This window comes from Perca flavescens, chromosome 18, assembly GCF_004354835.1.
Source record: "Perca flavescens isolate YP-PL-M2 chromosome 18, PFLA_1.0, whole genome shotgun sequence".
NCBI lineage: Eukaryota > Metazoa > Chordata > Actinopteri > Perciformes > Percidae > Perca > Perca flavescens.
In genome coordinates this window covers 21106266-21125422 of record NC_041348.1, presented here as the reverse complement: position 1 = coordinate 21125422, position 19157 = coordinate 21106266, and the positions used below count along the sequence as shown (strand labels likewise).

Below are 19157 nucleotides of genomic sequence, written 5' to 3'. Positions count from 1 at the left end.
ATTACATGCAGCGGAGATTTATGATGCGCTGCGCCTGGCTGCACTGCGCTGCGTCAACACAACCACACAGAGAGAGAGAGCGCGACCGGAAAACACGGAGATAGCCTTAAAAATAAAAGCATAGACTGTGCTACATTATATTGTTAAAACATCTGATTTGCAGGGCCTACAATATATTTAATTAGATTTCCTCCATTTGTTTAAACTCCTCCTTTAGTTATTTCAAGTGCTATATCTTGATCTTTAGACAATATATTGATAATGTTGCCAATATAACTAGCCCTAACCCATATAGATTTTCCCCTTTGATATAATTTATTATATTTATTTATTATAATATTTAAATCTTTTTTTTTTGGTTTGTTAAGGCTACATATTGTTATTTTTTAAATAATTACACACATACAGCGACTTGTGATATTATGTTCTTACGTTTTTTTATGTAAGGTAATGAATCACCATGTTGGTGACACAAAGAGAGAGATAATGACAACTACTAGAATAAAAGTTATAAGAAAGGTTGGCATTGGGCAGCGTTGTAAGAGCACATCTGTTAAGTATTACACATTGACTGATTATTAACTGCTGGATCATCTGGAGCTACACGTTCCTTTTTTAGTAATTGTCTTAAAATGCATTAAAGCCTGTTTGGTGGTGCAGCAAAAAAAATACTTGGTCAGTAAGGATTTTGTTTGAAAGTTGTTACCGGAAGTCTTGTGGTTTGATTGTGGCTCACTTGACAATACGCGCACTTCAATGCTAACTTTCTCAGAGCACATAGTCGTACTGGTTACTGCCAAACACGGCTGTGTTGAGCTGAGAAGACATCACGCTGCAGTCACCTCTGAGCAAACATATTTTTCCCCCCCAATTTAAATACAGAGATTAGACGATTTTGGAGGTTTTACGCACAGCGCCAGACTTGTGTTTAGTCTGACAGTAGAGTTGTGTGAAAATCTCGATCACTTGGGCTGTTTTGTGGCGGACTTGTTGCCAACATAATGTGGGGGATCCAAAGGACGCGGTATGCAGACTGCAACGGCTCTGAAGCCAGTGAAGAGACCGAGATTGTTGTTAACATCGGCGGGGTGAAACAGGTGTTGTATGGGGACGTGTTGAATCGCTACCCGGACACCCGACTAGCAGAACTGGTGGACTGTTCACTTAAGTCTTCTGAAGAAATATCTTTACTATGTGACGACTACGACCCTGACACAGGAGAATTTTATTTTGACAGAGACTCCGAAGCATTTAAGTGTATAATTGAGCTGTATTGTTATGGAGAGATTCACATGAAACGAGGCATCTGTCCGATTTGTTTTATGAAGGAGATGGAGTTCTGGAAGATCGACTCTGATTTTCTGGACGAGTGTTGTAAATGCCACCTGCAGGAGGTAGAAGATGAACTTGCAGAGATCGCAGAGAAAGTGAAAACTATCCTGGTGGACCGAGATGGAGATCCGTCTGCAGCAGGATGGCAACGCTTCCAGATGTGCCTCTGGAGGCTGATGGAGAAGCCGGAGTCCTCGCTGCCTGCGCACATAATTGCTATAGTTTCTTTCATCTTCATCCTGGTCTCCTCCGTGGTGATGTGTGTCGGGACCATCCCCGACCTGCAGGTGGAGGACTCGGAGGGTAACCTCACAGAGAACCCAACTCTGGAGATCATCGAGACGGTGTGCATCGGCTGGTTCACTATTGAATACATCCTGCGTCTAATCTCCTCCCCAAATAAAACAAAATTTGCCCTGGCTTTCATGAACATCATCGACTTCATGGCGATCATGCCCTTCTTCGTGGTGCTGATTCTGACCTCCTTCGGCACAGGAGTGTTGGAGCTGGCTAACGTGCAGCAGGCGGTGCAGGCTTTACGCATCATGCGCATTGCACGCATTTTCAAGCTGGCACGACATTCCTCTGGACTCCAGACCCTCACATCTGCCCTGAAGAGCAGCTTCAAAGAGCTCGGGCTGCTCCTCATGTATATGGGTGTGGGGGTCTTCCTTTTCTCCGCATTGGGCTACACCATGGAACAGAACCACCCGGAAACCTTGTTCACCAGCATCCCACAGTCTTTCTGGTGGGCTGTGATCACCATGACCACAGTGGGCTATGGAGACGTCTACCCCAAGACCACGTTAGGTCGGTGTAACGCTGCCATCAGCTTTCTGTGCGGGGTGATCGCCATAGCGCTGCCTATACACCCCATCATCAACAATTTTGTCTTGTTCTACAACAAGCAACAGGTGCTGGAGACTGCTGCCAAGCATGAGATTGAACTGATGGCGCTGCGCTCCGGCGATGGCGAGCAGGAGGCTCCACCCGGCGCCCATAAACATGTTTGCGGTGCAGGGGTCTGGGACACCGCCATGCGCTCCTGTCACAGCGACACATACATACCCTTACTGAAGGATCCCAGTGGAGGGGCAGGCATCCATACCCCCAGCATGGACACAAGCTTTGAAAGCACAGCCGAGACCACTGAATATTTAATCTCTTAAACCCCCAAAAGACTCTGCTTCATCTGAGAAGACTGCAACAAAAAGACAAATAACACATCAAATTAATTACTAATGTTTGACTCATTTAAACATAACCCGAACAATTTAGGGTTTAACGATACCACGATGACTGGAGACATAAAAGCCTCGTAGAAATAACAGGACCGCAGTAATGCTCTCCAAGGACCGTTTATGCATTTGAGGAATCGCGCCTATTAAGTGACATATGTGTAAGATATTGACTTGATGAGCTGTGCCTTTGCGCAATGACTCCCTGTAGGGCTGAGGGCTTCTGTTTGAACAGCCTGTACTACACCGATTCCCCCATGTAGGCTTCTTATATAACCCCGCTATCCCCAATCCTTACACTCATACTGTAGACTGCACTGTAGCTTATTCCTCTGTACAGATAAAGGCCTATATATCACAATGAATGTTTTTTAATAATATAGATTGGCAGCTCCTCCAGCAAACAAAAGAGAAATCATCCCATGGTAGGTTTATGAAGGATGTACAGGCATGACAACAAAACTGAGGTAAACCTGTTGGTATTTAATAGTGATGGAAACTTATAATGCCATACATTTCAACAAGGTCACTATAAAGACACTTAATACACTAGAGAGGTGATAGGTATATGAATATAAAAGCAGCTGTTTCTGCTGGTGAGCTTCAGTAATTTCTGTAACTGACACCGTATGATTGTGAGGTAATATATCAGATCTACAGTAAAACTACTGTGCGGGAATGGTAAAAGCAGTGACTGTGTCAGTAGGCCGCAGCTCCAGATAGGATCATGTAATCAACACCAGGACCTCAGAAGTTTCCTTGGTTGCAGGACTTTCTCCTACTGTTTAATGGGTTTGAATTTTGCAGCAGATGTCACCATTCTGTTCCTCCCTGGAGGTCCAATGGAATAACTTGATCACCAAGTTATGGGCGAGGGGAAGGAGCAACAGACTGGAGGTTAAACAAAAATAATCCCAATGGCTGAATTATTAAACTCTGAAATTGTTTTTTTTTTTTTTTGAGTGCAGGCTAACCTGAAAATCTGAGTGGAAAAGAAGGATTTCTGATGAGAATATAAATAAAACATATGAATATGTGGAGGAATTCTTTTCATTAATTCATCAAAATGGCATCCAGGCTGCAGGTTATCAACATAAATAGAAGGTATAAGAGTATCAATAGGGAGTGTCTGCCTGTAAAATGTGTCTAAATGCATTATTGCTGATGAAACTTGAAAGGATGATGCATTGTCTTACTGTTTGTCAAAATGCACTTAAATTGGCTTAATGGGCACTATATTTAAAGGTTAAAGTTTCATAGTTTGAAAGGTCTCAACTCCTACACCACCACCACCATTAGTCAAAGTGACATAAAACTTGCTGCACAAATAGAACAATCCTTAGAAAATACATAAGTGTGACATATTTAATTCAAACGTCATGTCATAGGATGTCAGTGTGTTAATTCTGCTGCCACCTGCAGGGATGATTTATGTCAAGATTGTGTTCCTTGGCCCAGTCTTAATTTGTTACACTTTATGAAATGAGCAGAATATCTTGAATGTAAATACATGGCGCCTTGTGCATGTGGTTTCCCCACCAAAAACAGAGCATATTAAGAAGAAGAAGAAGAAGAAGAAGAAGAAGAAGAGACACTAATAACGGCAGGTAGCCTGGAAGTGGTTCGGTTTCTGTTTTCATCGGTTTGGTCAAGTTTGCATTCGTGCTACTGCCCTACCACTTGGAGTGGCAGCAGCTGGACATTTCAACTGTCTATCCATTACTTTTAGCTAATTATTTGTTTTCCTGTTACTTTAAGCAAATTATGTTAACAATTTATCCATTAGGCTACTTCTAGCTATATAACTATTTGTTTTTTCATTACTTTTAGCTAATTATTTCAACCATCTATCCATTACTTTTAGCTAAATATTTAGAAATGGTTGCAATAGTTAGTGAAAAGTAATAATGGATAAAAGGCTGAAATAGTTAAAAGTAATACTTTTAACTAAAGTCTTTTTTGGAAAGACAGTTAAGGGCCTTTCAGACCGACGGCACCACTGCGCTCTGAAACCCATTTTTCTAATGGTCTGCGCCTCGCCACGACAGCGTTTAGCTTTGTCGAGCAAAGCGCTCAAAGTTCAACCTGGTTCAAAATATTTTATGTTGGATATGAAAATGCAGATGTTATGTTGGTTTAGGTATGTTAAAAAAATGTCACTGTTAGGCTTGATTGGGGATCTGAAAGTAAAAGTCAAAAAGGTCAAACTTGAAGCACTGTGATTACATCACCAGTCACATTTTAATGGAATGAAGGAGAGTGATACATCTTACTGCTGCCTTACTGATAAAATGCCTGCATCAATCATTGGGACAAGATGCCAGTCTGTTTGATTAGTAACAGGGCACTGATTCAGTATGAGCTACCTCTTCAGTGATGTTTTCCACTGAGCTCCAGTCTAAGTTGTACAGCCTGAGAGAAAGATCATGAAGGAGGTCAGGCAGGACTCTGCAGGCTGTCCACCTACACAAGCCCTATACAGGACTCTGCTATCTCTCCTGGCCAGCAGCAGATTCAAACATGTCAAAGCCTGGGAGAAAGGCCTTTATACACGCTGACAGGTGGAGCTAGAATGTCAAAGACGTGCATTGTGTAACGGAACAATGTTCCTCCAGCAGACATGCGCGTGCAAATACACATGCGACTTCAGGTTCAAATTTAGATTTTTCAAGCACTGGCATAAATACAAACATCCCCCCTCCTCTCCACCACCTACAAGTGCACACTAATAATTCACACACACACACACACACACACAAACACACACACAGACACACACACACACACACACACACACACACACACACACACACACTTCTTTACCCATATACCCTCAGCCATGTGTGATTTACTCTGGAGTGACCTGCTGTGATCTGCTGTCTAATCACTAATTTTTACACCCACATGTTGGTCATTTGTGGTATTAAGTGGGTATTTAAGAAGAGGGGTGAGCATTTACTCCAAATTGTGCTCATTATCCCTTTTGGCAAAAATAGTAAAACATTTTTCATGCTTACAGTCGTTATAACCTTACACAGGGTTTTCAATGAATATGGGTGTATTCTTTTTTTAACAATTCTGAAAATATGATGGGCAAAATGTTTACTTGACTCATCCGCCTTTAAATAAAAAGATGTCTGATGCATGTGTATGTGCAACACAGATTTCTCTAAATCATCTAAACAGACTAAAAGGGTCACAATCTGCGTAGGTGTGTGTTTGAGAAAAGTTCTATAAATTGTCCAACTGGCGGTTAAATTACTTTCTAATGGTGTTTTTTTTTTTTTAAATCTTTTATTCCACAACTAAGCCAAGATGCAGTGAGGGTGGAGAATAATAATTAAAAAGGCAATGTATAGCACACTATGTTTGTTTCAATCTCACACTTTAATATTTCATTAAGTGTTGAATCATGGATCGTGCTTGAAGGATGCTATAAATAAACACGGTATAACATTCTGCCTGAAACCCTCAGACACTTTGTACAACACCGTACAGTAAATTAACCAGCAGTATCACTGTAGCTCTACTTAGAAATATGGGTGCCATTAGAAGTGTTTTAGTAGGTAGATTCCTGAAACTCACGTGTCCCATCCAGCTGACTCCCAGTGCAGATTGTTTTCTGGTGATGTACTGTTGTATTGGTATTAAGTTGCACGCAACCATTTAGATGAGAGCACCAACACATAGAGACCCTGCTTGCCTCGCTCTGCTCCCCTCTCCATTGACCTTTAGGACAGGGATCTTCTTCTACTCATGTCTAAAAATAGGGAAATTCCTGTAGGTAACAAATGGTACAGACAAATGGAAGTTCAATACAAACTCAAGCTGTTATGCATGCATGACCTTAAACAGACGTTACAACTGTTAAAAAGTGGCTGTAATAGGAAAATTCAAATTTCCACAGCATCTGGGAGTTTTAATCACAACATTTGGTATTCCTATTAAGCAAAGTTGTAGACTGACATTTAAACCAAAAACGTGAGGCATTAAAACACATCATGGATACGATATTGGTCTCACGACCAAACTAAAAGCAGATGTCTCCCCTCAAATGGTACAAATGGGATCATTTTAATGGATTTGTATTCTGCAGAAGATGGTCAAACATATTAATTTGAATAAGAATGTGTGTGCATAATGTTATGGCTTGACAGCCCAACCCTCCGAGCAATGTGTCTGTTTGAAAGATATTTTCAGCTGCAGGAGAGGGTAATTTCCCTGATGTCAGATTCAGATGAAGAGGAAAATGATGTTTCAGGAGCAAATTTGTTTCTTTTTTTCTTTCAACAGGAATGTTTAAAACGCTGCTGAGGTGCACCCTGGAGCCCTTTGATTGAAGCAGGAAGCAACATAAAATTGCATGACAATAATTACATATGACCTTCAACAAAATAGCAAAGAATGATGATAGAACCCACGCAACCCGCCTGCAAAAATGATTTCCATATCTTCTTTTTCTACTAACCTTATCACTTATTTTTATCTGGTAAAGTGTTCTCTTGCAAAAGCATAACGTCTGCACTTGTGGGTTTATATGTTAAATTCATAAAATCTGCAGAATATAAAACAATTTAATTTGAAAAATCAAATAGCTTGTGCCCAGACAGTGTATTGTTTCAAATGCAATGCCTTGCTGCTGACTATGACAAAACCTTTCAAGATGTCAATGTGAAGTGTTACAGTAAACAAGGAAATCAATACAGTTGTGCCTCTGCAACCTAAACACCCCGACCAGTGAGGATGAAGTGCAGCCTTCTGCTGTTTGCTGTAACATTACCCTGGACTTCATAAATGGAAAGGAAATATATATCTGCAAATACAATATGAGAAAAAGGGATTTGGCTATAAAACAGTTCTCACTGGTCATCAGCTTTTACCATTTATTACCTTTTTCTTTGGATGAAAATAAAGAAATATGTGCAAAATTGTCGGTAGACATAATAATCCTTTACAGAAAATTGTTCACCTGAAAAGAATATACAAGAAAAATAAAGTTAAACACTGCCTTTAGTCTCAGTGTGAGCTCAGTTTCTTGAAATTTAGCTGTTAAGTTATAGCCTCATTTTTTTTCAAGTTTGTTATCTGAGGAGGGTTAACGGTGCCTTTTATGTGAAATAGAGACCAGGATGCTCTGGGCCATCGCAGTTTAATGTTAAGTCTCAAGGAGGTGATGTGGCCTACTAAAAACATGTGTGGTGGATCCTGCTCTAAGAACAAGCCAAGTATCTGTGCTAAAGGCTTGGGGGAAAGTTAGCCCACATCAGATCCTCTCTTCTGGAAAATACTGATTACAGACTGAAAAATACAGACTGAAAGTCTGATTATATTTATGTTATACAGTAAACCAAGGAGAGCAACAAAATGTTTATGAACTCATTATATTACTTTAAACAGTTATATTCTCTCATTATGTTTTATTGGTTTTGTGGGTTATTGTTTCAGGAGCCTAATATGGAACAATTAGGTAATGATTAGCCTGCACAGTGGACCTTAGTGCAACAAGCCATTCAAATGCTCCCTATATAGACCTTTTTCACAGAAGACATGTTGACATGTCATAGTAGGAAAATCACAGGTGTATTCAAAACCATTAATGATGGCTGCATTCCACTCAGGAGAGGCCCTGGTATTGTGCATGCTGACTCACTGAAAGAGCTTACTGGGACACTTGATGGAATTGAGCCATCAATTTCAGCTGTGCTTTTCCTACTATGAAAAGTCAAAATGTCTGCTGTGGAAAAGGTCCATTATAGCGTATTGCTTGAGAATATGTTTGTTCTGTTCCAGGCATTGTCTTCCTGTTTTGTTATCCTACAGCAGAGATCTTCAACATGGGGTCCGGGACCCATAGGGGTCCTCTGAGTCAATGCAGAGGGGCCACCAAATTATTGTTAATTTTTGAAAGTTTTTTTCAAAACTTAAAAAGTCTTAACATAAATCCAACATATTATTAGCAAATATAACCCCCCACTGCTTACTGGCTTATAGGTAAGGTAGTCACTAAGGCCATCCACATACACAGTCAATCCTAAGGATTCACTGTGCCACATGTATGCTTAACAATAAAACATGATTTAGAAAATCATGCCAAGTTAATTATTAGGCTAGGTTAATAGCTTAGTATTCTATGCAAAAAATGTTTGTACAATATAAAGGCTTTAGGCTGCCCTACACATTATTGTAGGCCCAGTTAATTTCATACAATATATGTAGTAGGGGGTCCCTGCTCCATCTCTCTTTCAGTTAAGGGGTCCTTAAAAAAAAAACGTTGAAGACCCCTTTCTTACAGCATGGATCAAAGGAGATGAACTCTGTAGTTGGTAATTAAGTCTTTAGAGTAGAATACAGTTGTGGTTTAAGAAATTACAGACACACCTTTTATTAATTTACGTATTGCATATCGGTTTTTGCTCACATGTAATTTGCAATATGGTATTTGGTTGTAACAGTTAGCTGCTGTCCACATTGAGTGACCTAAATTAGTGAGAACAATTATTTATCAGCATTTACCCTGATGACAAGTCAGGTTAAATACTGGAAACGGCTATAAGTGTGTTGTTAAAATGCTTTGAGCAATACAAGACAACACATCTTCTTTGTAGCATCCATGTTGTTTCCACATTACGACTTAAAGTCCATGCACACATCGACTTTCCCAACTTGGGAAATAGAAGCATCCGAGAAGCATGTGAATGCACTATTAATATGAAGATCTAAGAGTTTCATTGATCTTCCGAATTAACTCAACCTTTTGAAATATTCCTTTGAAAGTGAAAGGTAAATTCAAAATATTAATAAGAAGAAATATTGATTCAGCTAGTTGTGAAGGTCACAAGTGAGGCAGCATTATTTTCCTCTGGCTTTGACAGTTTGATACAACTTCGCTGAGGGCAGGAAAATAATGTCTGTGAAAGGCCAAGTCCCCCAGTGTAAAGTGAATCCTTTTGGCAAACATGAATATGTAAATTAAAAGTCAGAATCCAGATGTATTTATTCATGTTGTGTTGTTTGAATTGTCATTTAATGGCGGTGTGTTTTGTGTTGCACTGTTTCACACATTACTGCTGTGCTGACTGCTTTGATCAGGCCTCGGCAGTTTGAAATAACACCCTTTGCATTTCTGCCAGTCTCCAGATGAATCTGGGCTATGGAAGCTGTGTTCACTGATGGCTTCAAAAAAATTGTCCAAAGCCAAAGCTTGTTTAAGCTGCCTCAGTTTATTTAAAAATCCATCCATTTGTTGCATTTTTTTTAGCAAATTAATTTGATAAGAAGGTTATAAACAACAGCACATAAAAGAAAAAATGGCTCTCTTGACACCACTGCCTGCATAATAAAGAGCAACAACTGGGCCAGCTTACTGTCTGCTGCAAGTTATTTCTTTCCTCTCAGTCACTTAGTTCATGCCCTTCACTGATGGTCCCCACTTCAAAAATGGCTTACAAAGGGCAAATTTCACAGTATCAGCCATGTTGTACTGGCCCTTTGTCACTTCTGCTGATAAATGTATGGACATTTCATTAAGGAAATTGGCCTTGAGAGACCAAAGCCATAGTGATATATCTGACCAGCTTGCCGATACCCATGTCCAGCATTAGCTTGCTACAATGATTACAATTAATGTAGGGCTGCGGGTCGTAAAAACAATATTTAGTGAGAGTCCCATCAGACTTATACCTCCTCCTGGATGTAAGATTCATCCCTGTCACAGAACGACTGAATGTCTTTTCCTTAAGTCAAATTGTGACAGCTTTGCATTATTGTAGTTGCAGCCTTGGGTCTATGCCATGACACTCCCACTGAAGTTTCATTCAAAAATGCAACATCCATCATATGGAAAACGTAACAGCCACACGCAGAAGATTGATTGCAGCCATGAAAGTAAATCTCATATTTGAGTCATGGGCTCTATATCAAGATTGTTGCTTTAGAGATATGATTATGTCCGCTGTAAATTACGTGCTAGAAACATCATAGAGCATTTTGAAATGAAATTAAGGACAGGCTAGCTTTTCCCCTTCTTTCCAGTCTTTATGCTAAACTAAGCTAACCGTTTGCTGGCTGGAGCTTCAGTGGTATCAATCTTCTCATCTAACTCTCCATTAGAAAATAAAGGTTTATTCTCCAAAAGGTCAAACTATTCCTGTATGTATGGAGCAAGAGGCAGTTAGCCTAGCGTAGCATAAATAGTTTGCCAAGAAATACCTACAGCACATAACTCACCTTAGAACCACACATATTCATTTTTACATTTCTGTTTGTGTATGGATTAAACAAATGAAGCTATAGCATACGTTCAGACAGGAAGACTATACTTTTGCATGCTTAGGTCTGTAGTTTTATTTCTCATGCATCTGCTTTCAATCCTCTCACACATGCTCACTTATTATTCCTTGTTGTCCTGTCTAGGGCTGTCAATAATGTTACCAGGTCATCTAATCTATCCACTAGCACAGCGACACACCTAAATTGTTAGCCTATCATCCTGCTGGTGCCTAGATTCAAATAGGATTATCTCTCTGCCTTTAGTACATTCATGCTGCTGTAATGCATGCGGTACATTCACGGCTGTTACGCTACTTACATCTGTTCTCCTCTCTGTCATTTCAGTGCAAATTGTCGCATATGGCAATGCGTCCCTCAAGGTCCCCATGACTGCCAGTCTTCGTAGATTCATCAGAATCATCAGAATCATCAGAACCAGCCACCACCACCACCAGTGGCTGGCCTCCTTGGGGGGGATTTATCTTGCTGCTGCTTGGGGCAGACTCCCCTCAGTTATCAGTTATCAAATATCATCTGTTATAATAAACATTAATCTTTACTTCATTCACTTGTATTTCCTGATTGAAATTATGTATAACATGTTACTTAGTGAGCTCTAGAGTTGCTGGTAGGCATATGTTTGAACACTAGAAACAGCCAGACTAGCAGTTTCCCCCTGCATTATGCTAAGCTATGCTAATTGGCTGCTGGCTTGCACGAGTCGATAAATTGTTAAATGAATACTTGAACCTCACAAACAGTTGGCCTTACCCCCTCTCTATCCTCATCAGTGACACATGATCTCACGCAAATTTCGATGACTGCAGGCAACTCTGCGTGGCTCCAAGCCGACCACCCTAACAACAGGTGAAAGGTCTGTTATAGGCACTGCATAAAGCCCCTCAGGACACATAGAGCCAGATGATAATCCATGTGAGCTCAGTGTGAAAGGATGTCAGTGAGTCCAAGAAAAATGTATTGCAAAGGAGTTATCGAGGCAATTTAGACGTCAAACAGTGATGAAATGTTGTGTCCTTGTCTGGAGGTAATTAACCCCTCGGCCCTGTTTTTCACCGCGTGGGTCACTGTGGGTGATTACAGACGGATGGCAGAGTGGAGATCAATCTGCTATCGCTGAAAAGAAAAATTACAGAGTAAGACACAAAAGGAATACTGGTCACTGGAGTATCTACAAGAAAGATTTTTCCCTTTAACAGCAGCCTCAGATCAAAGCTGCAGGGATCTTACACAGTGCATAGCTGCAGTTGAATATTTACATAGTAATTAAAGAGAGTGCATGTGTGTGTACATCTGAAGTTGGGGGAGGAATAAAACAATCTCTGTGGATTTTTTATAGAGGCTATGAGCATTTTAATGCAAGATAAAAGCTCCTCCTAAAGCCTAATATGGTCTGGTATGACCAGTGATATTGCTGTATCACAAAGATCACTGGGTCAATTCCCTGACTTTGACTTTCTTATGCTCGTGTAGAAAAACTCTGTGACAAGGGTCCTGCATCCAAAAAATCAATTAAAAGTAAAAGTACAAAAGTATTAGCATCATAATAATATAATAATGTTGCAGCTGGTAAACATTGAGCTTATTTCAATTACGTTACATACTGCTGGGTAGCTTGGGATTTCCCCCCAGGGATCTTATCTTAATCTATAATAATACATCATAATTATTATTTTGTGATTATATTTTGTATTATTAATCTGAATCTGCAAGTAACTAGTAAAGTTATCAAATAAATGTAGTGGAGTAAAAAGTACAATATTTTCACAAGTCCTGGATCTTTGCAATCCTACCTACAGCACCTTTAAGCCAAAAAACAAGCTGTATCTGGCTGGGAAAACATCCATAAACTGATGCTTTATCTCTCATGTGTCCTCCATTAATGTTGTTTTGTTGTCATCTTGACAATTTTGGTTGATACTTAACACCTTTTCCCACCCCTGCCTGTATTTTCATCTGATTTTGATATATTTCTTCAAGGGTTGACATATGTGGTTGTGGTCTGTGTGGGGATATTGAGGGAGCCTCCATCAAAACCTTTATTCCCGCTATAAACTAGGCTCGATTTGTGGAAGAGTGTTAAATACAGCGTCCATCTAGGAAGAGCCTCATAATAGCCCATTTCCCTGGAGAGCACGGGGAGGCCATTTACAACCACCAATAATACAGTCGGGGAATGGCCTCAGCTGTCCTCGCCAATAATAAGATAATGCACAAAGGCAACAGCACAATCCTTTCCCCATGTTTATGTTGTAGAGCAATGATTCATGAGCAGAACAGTATAGATACAATGTATGTAGGATTATAATAAATGAAGATGCCGGCTAATGCATGAGATTGTGCTATTTTTCCACACTCACCCACCTTCATCTGCTTAAAATTGATTGAACATGCTAGATGAGGGCTGTAAGCTGCAACGCATGCTGGTCTTGAACAAGCACAGGTTTGAGGCATTAAATGTCAATCATTGGTAAAAAGCGAGGGAGCGTTGATAAAGTGCTCAGTGGGAGTGTTTTACTGCTGTTAAGTGCTTGTATGGTAATGGCCTCAAGCTTCTGATGGCAGCCACAGCGTGACTCCTCTTACCTACCTTCAGGTAAGCTTTAATGAGTCAGACAACCTCTTTTCTTACTTCAGCCTGAGCTCAAACACACATAACTTAAGAAGGTGACCTGTGAAATATCAAGGTTGAAGAACAACGGTGCATCGCTGCAGGGAACAGATGTGTATTAATGCATGTGTGTCTTGTTAGAGGCGACACTTTGTCTTGGGATTTTCTTTCTTTCTAATTAATTGTATAATATTACAATTGATCTTATGATCTAACTCTTTGTTAGAAAGAAAATAAGCATATTGCTTTCAATTTTATGTTAAAGTTTTATCAGCAAAATTGCACAATGGCCCTTTTGTGAGTGTTATATTATACAGGTGTATTAACAAGCAAACTAAATGTTAATGTTGTAGCCGAATGAAGTGGAGGCAACTTTTTATTTACTGTTGGTTATCATTCTAAAACAATTCATTATGTTTTAGGAGCTCCTCAGAGGTTTTCAATATGTAATTTCTTTGTGTGCAAAGTGACTACAGCTGTTTTATAAAAGTAGCGGAGTAAAACTTACAATAGTACACAATTGTACATATTTGAGTGAATGTACTGAATGGGATTTTTTACCACTATGAATAAGTTGTTTTACAGTTCATTGATGAGTGCATGAACAATTGTTTGGTGTACAGTAGAGCTAAAGTAAGAAAGTAAGGGAACAAAATGAATGGAAATCAATAATATAAAAACTAAAAACATCAAAAGCAAAGAAAATATATACTATATATATAAACAAAATCCCATTTTTGGTGATTATTGAAAAATGTCAGTAATTAGTGCACTATTATGTGCTAATGAGCAGCACTCAAAGACAATCATGTCTCCATTATTACAACACTAAGTGAGAAAGGCCATTTTCAAGTGTGTGCCTGTGACCTTTTAGACTTCAGTGTCAGTCAGTCATCATTAGCAGACAGTACGGCAGCGAGCCAGAGAGCAGGCTCCATTCCTCCATACTGATCAGGGGAGGGACGCCTCACCCTCATTTATCCAAGGAACGGCCTGCCCACCATTACACTCTTACAAACTTCAGAGCCGAGGGGATTCACAGGAGCAGACGGAGATTAAATGTCTCGCCCCAACAAGCAGCAGTAGTTATTTTGGAAGAGGAGAGTGCCTGTGTTCACTTTCCCCCTAACAGATGTTTCCATCCAGAGGGAATTATCATACCAGCACTTCCTCAACCTTTAACCTCCAGGATACAATTCAGAGGTAGAATTAAAGACATACATCAAACCTCTGACGTTTTCCTTACGCTCTTAATGGGGAGCATTTACAAACAGGGTTTAATTTTCATAAGTAACAGCCTCTAGAGGGGGCAATGTGTTATATTTTATAACAGTAAATTACATTTGGGGTGCACTCACTGTGATCAAGGCTTAAAGACATGGGTGTGCGGGCATACAGAAGATATAAACACACACTATGTGAGAGAGAGAAAGAGAGAGAGAGAGAGGCCTAAAGAAAGACAGAGAGAGATATTTAAACACACCAGAGGAGGTCAGCTGGAAGACTTAGCCATTGCACTGCCCACACACTCCCACATGCTCAACATCATTAAAAACAAAAGGGCACAAGTGAAACAATGCTGCAATCTGTGCTGCAAACCAACACCAGTTGAAACAGATCCGTCCGAGTAAGAATTCACCGCAACAATCTCAAAACACTCTTTCAACACACGCTTTAATTTCTTGCGATTCTGCAACATTTCTTGTCTTAATCACAGGCTTTTTTGGACTAAGCTCATCACTAAGTTTCTTATACTCATTTGCCTTGAGATCATGTGCCTCACAGATCAAAATTAATACAACCAGAATATATTAACATCATGGTTTGCTTTGACAGGCTGGGATCTATTAAGTAAATTGGTTCTTTAATGACCAGCATCTGTTCAGCTTTGAGTGTGTGTCTTACACTACCCTGTGGGCTGGACAATATACAAACAATGTCTCCATGTCACGGAGACATCATAAGAAAGTAGTGCAGATAGAAGACTGAATTATAACGTTTTATTTCAGCCTTTGACACGGTGAATAATGTATCATTTTACATACGAGTTTAGTGAAATGTAAACAATAAATGCAATTTTTTTACCGCCTCCTAATCACTAATTTTTAACCTTGTGAAGTCCAAGCTCACTGTCAGTTAAAGAGACCAATTGTCGGTGTTTAAGAGCTTCAGGCCCTGCACATGTCACATCCTCCAAAAATATGACATTTTGAGGATGGACAGCTAGCCACTTCCACAGATACTCCATCCTCTCATCGCACACCCAGGGGTTTCCTGTTAAGATCATCTGGAAAGAGGATTTTCTCTCATCCAGCAGCTCCGAGGGGAAATGCTGCAGCTGATTTTGATTGAGCATCAGAAGATCAAGATGCTGGAGACCCTGGAGGAGGGTCGCCGGCAGCTCTTGGAGCTGATTCTCATGCAAAAACAGTTGGGACAGTTTTGGGTTGTGGATGAACATTGTAGGTTTCAGGGAGCTTAATTTGTTTCCAGCAACATTCAGTGTCTCCAGGCGGTGCAGGTTCTTCAGTGCGTCAGGTTGTAGATCTTGCAGATTGTTGTCACTCAAGTCTAGATTCTCCAGATAGGGCAGCTTCTGAAGCAGAGCGGCAGATACACCAGTTAAACGTCCAGCCAGATCACGCTACTGTTGCCAGGAAACCACTCAGCATCAGCTTTTTCAATCAGATTATTCTTCAGCACAAGACTACGAAGTGAGGCATGGCTGAAGACATTTGGAGGAAGATGAACCAGCTGATTTCCTGTCACATCCAACATGTTCAAGTGAGGAACTTCCTTCAGTAGATCTGAAGGAAGGCTTGTCAGGTTGTTGTGATACAGCTGGAGGTTGTTTAAAAGAGGCACAGCACTCAAATGACTGGCTGTGATACTGCTAAGTTTGGTGGATTGGACGGATAGCCGAGTGGTGTTGGAGGGTAAACCATCTACAGGGAAATGTGTGAGGGAGCTTTGGCTGCACACCACCTCTGCACCTGAAGGTGGAAAGGAACAGGAGCACAGATCTGGGCAAGAGTGGGCGCATTCAGCCAGCGCAGTGAAAGTCAGGAGCATCCACAAGTACATCTTTAAAGCACTGCACAAAGGAAACATACACATTACAAGAGACAGATTTATACAGGATATCAAGAAATGTAATAATCCAAGTCCAAATGATCAGGTATTATCACTGCATTGTGAAAATCTGATCATAAATACATAATCTTACCTGAAAGGCACCGCAGAATTCTTTACTGTTTTTGATCCTGGACTTGGTTTGAGTGTATTTATCCCCAGCAATGAGTCAGGACAAAATGTTGCAAGAGGCAAACAAAACCAAGCAAACAATACAGCACATCAACCGGTGAGTGCTTTATTCCTGTTCTTTCCAAAAGTACAGATGTTACCAAACACAGATCAATATTTTATTTTTCCATTCCTGTAAGAAAATCTTTATGCAATGGTTTAATAAGTTATTTTGAAGTGATTTGTAAATATTGGATGTGTGCAAAACATCATTTTATAAAATTGAATGAATTAGGTATTTCATTGAATTTCATCATTTAATCCATTTTCATAATCACATATTCTTGGTGTTTGGATTATTGAAGGAATAGTTTAACATTTATTGAAGTAAGCTTATTCGCTTTCTTGCTCAGAGTTAGATGAAAAGATTGATATCACTCTCATGTCTGTTGATTCAATATGAAGCTACAGCCAGCAGCACATTAGCATAGCAAAAAGACTGGAAAGCAGCTAAAGCTCATCAATTAACACGTTCTATGGAGTTTGTTTAATTCAAACAGAAATACAAGCTTTGGTTTTACAAGGTCTTATGTAGTGCTGGTAGGTGGATTTATTTCCTTTGGACACAATCAGGCTAGCCATTTCTTTGTAAATTTTATCTACAACTAAGACAGAAAAGACAGAAATTCTTGAATGTTCTCTTTACTCTTATCATATTTTATTGTACATTCAAATTACACTGACAAAAGAGAATGTTTCAGTGATTGAAGAGTAAGACAGGCTGATCAGATAATAACCAGTATGAGGATGGAAAATGTTAAGATTGAAAGTTTAGTTCACTTTCTGTCAGTGACATTACTGAGCGCCCCACCAGAGACTGCGGTGTGGCACATATGATGGTCTCTGGCAGGAAGACTTTCTTCTTGTTCCTTTGAAGCCACCTCCAGAGGTACTCCACCTTCCCATCACACAGCCAGGGGTTGGCGGCCAGGTCCAGCCCCTCCTCGTCCAGGGAGCTCAGAGGGTCCAGCAGACCTGCAGGGATGTGGCTCAGCTGGTTGTCATCCAGACTCAGGTGTTTGAGCTGAGCGAGCTCCTGAAAAAGGTTTTGGGGGAGTTTGTTGAGCTTATTCCGAGAGAGGAACAGATGGGTGAGGTTACGATTTCTCTGAAGTATAGATTCGTCCAGGGTGTCGAGCTTGTTGTTTTGCAGGTTTAGCCTCTCAAGTTTGGTCAGCGGGTCCAGGGAATTTGCAGAGATCTTCTGCAGGCGGTTGTTGGCAAGGTCCAGATTCTCCAGGCGGGGCAGCTTCTGAAGCAGAGCAGCCGGGATCTTGGTTAAACTGTTCCCAGATAAGTCAAACCAGGTGATGTTGCTGTTATCAGGGAGCCACTCAGCATCGGCGTTTGCAATCAGATTATTCTTCAGCACCAAGTTGCGCAGTGGCGCGTTGATGAAGACATCTGCAGGCAGGTCAGACAGTTTGTTTCCTGTGAAATCCAAAGTGTTGAGGTGAGGAACGCCTCTGAGAAGATGAGAGGAAAGGCTCTGCAGGTGGTTGCTGTACATGTGGAGTCCTTTCAGCAGAGGCGTGGCGTTCAGGTGCTCTTCGGAGATGGAGGTGATGTTCGTGAACTGGATGGTCAGTAGGGAGGTGTTAATCGGGAGACCCTCGGAGGGGTACTCTGTCAGGGGAACCTCATTGCAGACCACCTCAGCTTTTCTGTGGTAGCATTGGCAAAGTGGTGGGCAGGACAGAGTGCCATGGCAAAAATATGCCAACCAGAAGAAAGGAAGAACACACCAGGACTTCATTACTAGAAGAAGAGGACACAGATAGTTTAAGATGAGGAGGAACATACACAAGACACCACTGCAAAACATCACAAATCCTTTTCAGTTAATGCAAAACATGTTCAATACAATGAGTAAGAAAATAAATCTTATGTTCCTAGACATGATGTTCATTACCATGAGTAACAAAATGAAACTTACTGTTGTTTTCTAGATGGATGAGTAGCAGCCAGATCGCTCCTTATATCAGATTCAGCAGTGGTCACGCACATTTGGCGAGCAGAAAGCTCCAATCTAATCATTTCTCTTTGGGTAAACAAGGACCCAGTCACTACACAGTCATTCGTCAAGGACAGACAGTTGCAACAGACTGTGTGACTCTACTAAGCTGCACGGAAAGTACAAAACCTGGAAATTTAGTTAATGTGGGTTTATTGGAAAACATTTTATAGCTCTGCGAAAAACTCTTGAATGTGAAATATGACGTTCAAGTCTGTGTTAATGTGACCATACGCAGTTTAGGATTTTGATGGTTTGTCACTGAGTGAAAAACTAATATCAATGTTTACAATATTTTGTACTTTGGATTTTTTAGATATGTGGGAGGAGGAGGGGAAAGGGAGGGGGGGAGAGAGAGCATGCTGGAAATTAA

At 40.5% G+C, this 19157-nt stretch overlaps 2 protein-coding genes across 2 annotated transcripts; one reads left to right on the top strand and one right to left on the bottom strand.

Moving 5' to 3' along the window:
• Positions 1-792: 792 nt before the first annotated feature.
• On the top strand, positions 793-3606 carry LOC114573479 (potassium voltage-gated channel subfamily F member 1). Its single transcript, XM_028605700.1, has one exon. It carries the CDS (start codon positions 1002-1004, stop codon positions 2499-2501), a length of 1500 nt encoding a protein of 499 aa, XP_028461501.1. The 5' UTR covers positions 793-1001; the 3' UTR covers positions 2502-3606.
• A 13899-nt stretch (positions 3607-17505) lies between these two features.
• LOC114572851 (leucine-rich alpha-2-glycoprotein) lies at positions 17506-18526 on the bottom strand. Its single transcript, XM_028604633.1, has one exon. The coding sequence runs from the start codon at positions 18524-18526 to the stop codon at positions 17528-17530; it is 999 nt and encodes a 332-aa protein (XP_028460434.1). The 3' UTR covers positions 17506-17527.
• Positions 18527-19157: the final 631 nt, after the last annotated feature.

Excerpts from the sequence above, each read along its gene's own strand:
- LOC114573479 (XM_028605700.1), top strand. The coding sequence starts at position 1,002 with ATGTGGGGGATCCAAAGGACGCGGTATGCAGACTGCAACGGCTCTGAA.
- LOC114572851 (XM_028604633.1), bottom strand. The coding sequence starts at position 18,526 with ATGAAGTCCTGGTGTGTTCTTCCTTTCTTCTGGTTGGCATATTTTTGC.